General features: G+C 53.5%; 1 protein-coding gene across 1 annotated transcript in view; it reads left to right on the top strand.

The window, feature by feature from the left end:
• PRR21 (proline rich 21) overlaps window positions 1-5,975 on the top strand; it is a 91,787-nt gene extending 85,812 nt beyond the window's left edge. Inside the window, exons 4-5 of the mRNA XM_014547889.1 lie at window positions 5,711-5,829; window positions 5,922-5,975. Of these exons, the coding sequence (XP_014403375.1) occupies window positions 5,711-5,829; window positions 5,922-5,975 (173 nt within the window). The remainder of the gene's footprint in view (window positions 1-5,710; window positions 5,830-5,921) is intronic.
• The last annotated feature ends 1,482 nt before the right edge of the window (window positions 5,976-7,457 follow it).

Here is a 7,457-nt window from a genome sequence, read left to right as displayed (position 1 = left end):
GGGGAACGTTGGAGTCTGCAGTTACTGGAGCAAGCAAGCCTCATGTTCGCTTCCAGCTGCCTGGCTGCCGGCCGCCATCTTGGCTGACAGTTAATTTGCATAAGGATATGCTGATTAGCCAATGGGAAGGGTAGCGGTCATACGCTAATTACCATGTTTCTCTTTTATTAGTGTAGATATATATATATGTAATTGATTTCAGAGAGGAAGGTAGAGGGAGAGAGATAGAAACATCAATGATGAGAGAGAATCATCCATTGGTTGCCTCCTGCACGCCCTCTACTGGGCATTGCAATCCAGGCATGTGCCCTTGACCAGAACCAAACCTGGCACCCTTCAGTCCACAGGCTGACGCTCTATCCACGAGCCAAACCGGCCAGGGTGAGGTAGGTGATCTTTGTATGAGGTCTGAGCTTTAGGCGGAGGTTCTCTCGTTCTCTCCCTGTGGATGTCCAGTCATTCCAGCACCACTGGTGGAGCAGACTACCCGTTCTCCCTTGAATGGCCTCTGCACCTTTGTCAAACATCACTTGGTCCTATGTGTCGGCCTTTTTCTGGGCTCCCTATTTCAGAAGTTGGCAAACCTTTTCTGTGGCGGGCCAAGTAGTAAACATTTTAGGACCATGGGCCATATAGTCTCTGTCTCACATCCTTTTTTAAAAAGTGCTTTTAAAATGTAAAAGCTATTCAGAGCTCAGCATCATACAAAGATAGAGCGTGGCCTGGCTGGATGGCCCGCTCGCTCCGTACCCTGGCCGTGTCTGGCACCAGCGCCACCTGTCCTGACTGCATGGCTTTGCAGGAAGTGGTCAGGCTCGGTGGGTGCTCCGCCCACACGCGTCAGTTCATCGGTGCTCTCAGGCCATTTGCACTTTATGAGATTATGGACATGCTTGCATTTATGTCCACCTTGTTCTTGTGTTCCCCCTGGGTGCAGTGTTTGTTCCCGTTCCCCTTTCCTGCCCTCCTTGGGTCCTCTGAACTTTTTGTTAGTATTCCGTTTCCGCTGTCTGTTATGTGTTTGCCGCCCCCGCGTTCAGTTGGTTTGTGTCCTGACAGCACCAGCTTTGCAATAAATGTGCAGAGCTTTCTTCAGGCTCCTCGAGTCCGCACTTCACCACCCCCCCACACCCCCTCCCCCTGTGGAGAATGTTACGTAGCCCACAGGGTCCCTTCGCCCTCTCCCTCTGTCGTCTGTGTCTTATGACATCTGCCTGCATTGGGAGCCCCATCACACAACGTTATGCTTTCTGCTTTCAACTGATAAACAAATTGTAAAGAACTCACCAAGGAAATCTACTCTATTCACGCAGATACGTGCCCTTTCTGCTGTTCTCCCTCCTCCGGATGCTCCGAGCTTTCTTCTGCTATGATTTCCTCTCTGCCTGTAGAAGGACCGCTGACAATGGCTTCTCCGTTCTCCTTCATCTGAGAGTGTCTGCTAATGAGTGACCATTTTACCTTCGCCCTGAGGGATATGCTCCTGGGCACAGACTTCTGGTTGACAGTCTTTCCTTTTAGCATTTAAAAATATTCCACTTCCTTCTGGCCTCCAAGGTTTCTCATGAGAAATCTCCAGTCCCTTCAGGTGATCTCCTACTTATTTTCAACACCTCGCCAGGTCTTACTTCCATTACAACTCTGCTAACTGGACATGCCCCCTTCCTGCCACCCTCCTGCCCATCACTCCCTTTCTGTGCATGACATCACGCACACATCACTCCATGCTGTAGTGATTCAGTCACATGCTGGGCTCACCCACTTGTTCTCTGTCTTGTCCACCAGCAGAGAGAGAGAGAGAGAGAGAGAGAGAGAGAGAGAGAGAGGAGGGGGAGGATGGGGAGAAGGAGGTGATTTAGAAGCAACAGCTGAAGACTGATGTGTTCAGGAACCTCAGATGACCTCTGAGCTCAGAGGATGTTCCTGGAATTGCACTGATTAGTCAATGAGGGTCCTGTGTTGGGAGAAAGCAGGGCGCCACCACAGAGGGGGTTGCCCACACCCACTCAATTGCAGGGAATCCCCAGGTGGTTCAGGAGACAATTGACCAGGGTTTGCGTTACCGTGGACTCATTCACTCACTCACTCACTCACTCATTCATTCATTCTTCAAGTTTGAGGTCCTGGGTAACACTGGAATCATGTTCAGAGGACTTCTGTGTTTGCGCCCAAAGGAAACATGTTTTAATGGTAATTTTCTGGAACCACAGCAAAGGCCAGTGGAGTAGACTTTGAAGTTGGAAAAGCCCATCAGAGACCCTCAGCCCAGTGACAAGCAGCTGTTGGTCCCATCATGAGATTCTGCGTGAAGGCCTTTGCTCTCTGCTCAGCCCAGCCTCCTCCCTCTTCCTCTTCATCCAGGAGGAACAAAATGCAACACAACCCAGAACTCTCCAGGGCGCTCAAAGCTTCTGTGGCCCCCTCTCTGTGCACAGAATGGCCCCTGTTCCAATACGTTCTGAAGGGCCACTCACAAGATTCAATTTCTCTGTCTCTCAAAGCTTCGCCCCCTCCCCTCCTTCCCGAAGCCTCTGGAGCTACCGATGTGCAGACACCTGAGCAGAATTAATGAAAACTCCTGCTGGGCCCCCAGGTGCTGGACCTGGGAGACCAGGTGAATCAGTGACAGCTCCCGCCCTGGCGGCTCCCAGCCCGGCAGAGGGCAGCTGGAGGCGCCGACGGGGCCCTGTGTCTGCAGCGTGCTGGGGGAGCCAGCTCACCTTGGGGGTGCTGTGGGGGTTCCAATTCTTGCCTAACGTGCGCGCAGCTTTTCTCCGAGTGTGCCTCAGTTCATCTGGTGTTGAACTGGATCAGCTACTTTCAACCTTTTTCACCACATGGTACATAAGCCAATTACTAACATTCTGCAGCACATCAAAAGTATATATTTTTCCTGACCTGACAAAAAAAAAGGTGTAATTTTGATTTATTCACACCCGATGGCTATTGTGTTAGTTGTTGTCATTTTTCTATCTGACAGTCGAAGGGAAAAGCGGTCAGTGCCCTGACTAAGTAGCCTGGTACTGCATGTTTTAAACACTCTTGCGGCCACCGGTTAGAAATCGCTAAACTAGATAGTTGGTTTCAAATTCCATTCTGTGTCTCCATGTCTGTGCCACTGGAATTGCGCTGATTAGTAGATGAGGTCCTGTGTCTGGAAGAAAGCCAGGCACCGCCACAGAGGGGTCTCCCATACCCGCTCTATTGCAGGGAATTCCTGGTTGGGTGGACAGGGGGGCAGGATGTGTGGAGGTCCTGAGCCTCCTGCTCCCAACTTCAGCTGGATCAGCTCCAGCTCCACTTTTAACTGAGTCCTTGACCTTACAGAGCCAGTTCCACTTGAATAAACGAATGCATGACTGTTAAAATCGGAAGGCCACTGATGACCACGGTAGTTGTGCCCATGACACCCCGGACTCACAAGGTCTCCACAGAATGGGTCGTGTGGACATATAAACTTGGAAAAGACCTCCAGGCATATGAGGCTGTTGACAACTCGCAGCATTTGAGTGGGTATTAGGCACACTGCAAATGATTAACAAGAGGCTCTCTGCAGGTGAAGAGGGGGACACCTTGTAGTGTTTGCCAATTCCTGTGGTGTAAACTCTCCCAATATGGCAAATGGCCAATGCCAAGTAGTTAAAGTGAAATCTCTGAACGCAGAGTTTGGGAAGAGGTGCAGGAACTGGCTTTGGCACATCACTGCTGACGGCACCAATGAATGAGCCCACTGTCTTCCCCCTTTGGGTGTAGAACCAACCAAGATACAGAATCAGGAGTCAGATGGAGGCTACAAGGTCAGTCTTATGAAAGCAGGGTGAGTGGGCAGCTAGATGGGATTCTTGTCAGATACCTGTCTCTCTAATTCTAGAAGCGTGTGCTTCCCTCCGCCGACGTGGGGCCCAGCCATGTGACGTGCTTTCTGTCACGAGCCGAGGCCTCGAGGGCCTCCTGTGCTTTGCTTGTCCTGTTGTGCTTGTGCCGTCGCTATTAGAGGTCCCAGCCCACTCGGGGCCAGGAGAGGCGGCACCGAAGAACGGCGCTGCCTCAGCACTCACCCAGGTGAGGTCCCCTCGGCAGCCTCGTAGATTCCTGAGCGGAATAAAGGACTTTAGGTGGCATTACTGGGCCTTAGGTAACTTATTCAGAAAATGGCGTGGGAAGCTGCTGTAACAGTCCTCAGACATGCAGCATAGGTTTGGAACTGGGCAGTGAGGAGATTTAGAGAAGGTTAAAAAGTGGCAGAAAAGTGGTGACCCGTGCTACGTGGTGAAGAAACATTTGGTAGCATTGTTGCGCATGGTGATCTGGGAGGAGGAAACGTACCTGTGCATTTATGGACTTGGGCAGCGTTTCCAGGGACGGCCTTGTGACATTGAGCTTCTTCAAGCTATAAATGACAAGGTGCTTCAAGTAAAAGATGAGTTCAGAAAAGGACCTGCCATTCACATGTAGAATCTAGAAAATAAAGTTATTTCTCATCTCCAGTCCTCCAGCTGCTGAAAGATCTTCAGATTAAGGCTTGGCTTGAGGTGCCCAGACCCAATCCAGGCTGTGCCGGAGGCACGCAGCTCTAAGCAGAGAGTCAGGGATGTGCCCCTGGATGGCAAGGCCCTTTGTCTGAGGCCCTGGAAGGGGAAAGGTGGCTTTAGAGCAGTGGTTCTCAACCTTCTGGCCCTTTAAATACAGTTCCTCATGTTGTGACCCAACCATAAAATTATTTTCATTGCTACTTCATAACTATAATGTTGCTACTGTTATGAATCATAATGAAAATATCTGATATGCAGGATGGTCTTAGGCGACCCCTGTGAAAGGGTCGTTCGACCTCCAAAGGGGTTGCGACCCACAGGTTGAGAACCGCTGCTCTAGAGCATCCTCTCAGTGATAACGGGGTGCCTGGGAACCTTCAGGGCATGGCCCCACAGCCCGAAGGTGCCAGTAGCCAAGTGTAGAGAGGAACTGGCCCGAGTGACTGGAACAAACATGCAGAAGAGCCGCAGTGTCTGAGAGCTGACGGGCAAGTGCATGTGAGCGTGGAGTACAGGGGACCGAGGCTTTAAAATGGAAAGGACCTTGAGGCTCCCACCTTCCTTCAGGCAAGAAGAGGTAGAGAGCTACTCCACCGCCTAAGGGGACACGCTTTCCAGTGCCCGCTTCCGGAGTGGAAAGGATGATGGAGGAGGAAGACCCCCACTGGGGGCAGCGGGGAGCACGGGGGACTGCAGATCGCCAGGGGCACACTTCCCCAGGGTAGAGGCAGTGGCACTTCCGCCCGCAGGCTTTGGGTGCTGGAACAGTGGCTGCGATGGCCGTGATCCCAGCCCTGCCCCACTGTGTGCTGGGTGTGTGCGGGGCAGGGACCGGCTTCTTTAGTTCCTAAGTCTCTGGGTCAAGAAGAGTCGCGTCCAGAATGAACACAGAGCACACAGGACCTAGACCCTGACACTGCTGACTGGCTGGAGAGATGGGGTCATGGACGAATACACTGCAAGGTATTCATCGAGGACGTCACTTGGCCTACACATTATCGCTGAGAAATGCTCTTTCCCTCCCACTCCCGTGGACGCGTGCCCTTCCTGACATCGGCCGTGATGGTTTGGCCAGATGACTTGGTTTGGCCAAAGGAATGAGGTGATACCAATGGTGCGCTGGTCCTCAAGGACCCGCACTTTCTTCTTGCTTCTGGTGCTTCTGCTGTTGCCACAAGAAAGCAGTGCTCAATCCAGCGTCCTGGTTCTGGGGGAGGACGAGAGCCACAGGAACAGACCCAAGCTGCCCAACCCGGCCAGCGAGAGTAGCTGCCCCCGGCTGCCCGCAGACCTGCAGGCCCGCCCTGCCCAGCCCTGCCCAGCCCAGCCGGGACCGGCCGCCTCGGCTGACCCAGGTTCAGGAGCTACTACATGCGTCTTGCTCCAGAGGTTGAAGGCTTCGTGGACATTGTCGGCAGCATGATGGCGGCCATCGTTCACTGAAGGAGGATGCGTCACTTGAATGGCCACCCCGGGCTTCATAAGCTGTGGCTCATCCCGCCGCAGGCAGCACTGAGCAACTTCGGTCCCCCAAGCAGAGCAGAGCTGCTTCCAGAAGCTTAACACGAAGCGAAGGTGCCGAGCCTGGAGCTGAGCTTTGAAGGAGGCGGAGGAAAGGGCGGCCAGGCACGCTCGGTCCCTCTCCCGAGTGTGCAAGCAGCGGGGCGAGCCCCCCGGGAGGAGCGAGGCCAGGAGGCAACCCTGGCTGCATCTTTCCACCAGGAAACTGCCGCCAGGGAAGTGGGGGCTCCCCTGACACGGGTGGACTGGGGACGCTCTGCAGAAAGGAAACGGCTAGGCCCCATTTTCCTTGGTGTTTCCTACGCTTCTGTACCTGGTTCCTTCTTCAGGCCACGTGGTCCCATCCACAGCATGGCTCTGAGTTTAAACACCCCCCCACGGCTTCTTCCCAGTGCGCCACCCAGTGCCTTCCCTCAGGGAGAGGAGGGGGCATGCAGGATGCAACCCCCCCCCCCGCCCCCAGCCCAGCAGCCTCTTCCCTGCTGTCCTGTCCCAGTCCAGAGCTCACCCCAGGCCTCACACCCTAGTCGCTGGCCCCACTGGGTGGCCGTCTCTTCCCGTGGTTGACTGATCTCTTATTAGACCTGAGCCTCCCCATATACCTGCCAGGGTCACCTCCCAGGACAGCCCTGCTCAGGGCGGCTCCCCCCCGGGCTCCTTCGCCCACGGCTGCTGCCGGTATCCTAGGCTCCAGCTTCCTGCCCTGACTCTTTCTGCACCAGAGCACAGCCGGCCTGCCTGCTCTCCCCGCCCCACCCAACTCCCACGCCATCGGACTGCCCCTCAGAGAGGAGGCTGTGGGTGAGGGGTGCTGGGCTGCCCCTCAGAGAGGAGGCTGTGGGTGAGGGTGCTGGGCTGCCCCTCAGAGAGGAGGCTGTGGGTGAGGGTGCTGGGCTGCCCCTCAGAGAGGAGGCTGTGGGTGAGGGTGCTGGGCTGCCCCTGGGTCTGGGACGAATGGCTCTCCAAAAGTCAGCTCAAATATTCAGAGCAGCCAGATACTGACTGTGACATGCTAACCCCACCCCCACCCCAGAGAGGCAGCACACACACCGCCAGCAAATGCATCCACATTAAATATTTCTGGGCAAATGTGAAATAGTCCATTCTGACACTGTTGAGAAAAAATACAGCCTAATTTCTGTTCAAATGCACCAAATTTACTGCCCAGGTCCTCATTAACTGTGTCAAGGAGGAAGCAGATACACAAAATAAATTATGAAAAAATTACTTTTTTAATGTACAAAAAGACTTATTTACAAGTTGAGCATGTCATCTCAATTCATAGCAGGTAGAAAAAGCTAAAAATGTTTTGGGTATAAACTTGGCTGGATGACTCACCACAGTATTTTCAGGGCGATGTCTTCTGTACAGACTATATACAGGGTGGGATGGTGTGACATCCTA

This window comes from Myotis brandtii, unplaced genomic scaffold (assembly GCF_000412655.1).
Source record: "Myotis brandtii unplaced genomic scaffold, ASM41265v1 scaffold488, whole genome shotgun sequence".
NCBI classification, from domain to species: domain Eukaryota; kingdom Metazoa; phylum Chordata; class Mammalia; order Chiroptera; family Vespertilionidae; genus Myotis; species Myotis brandtii.
This window is presented reverse-complemented; position numbering and strand designations above follow the sequence as displayed.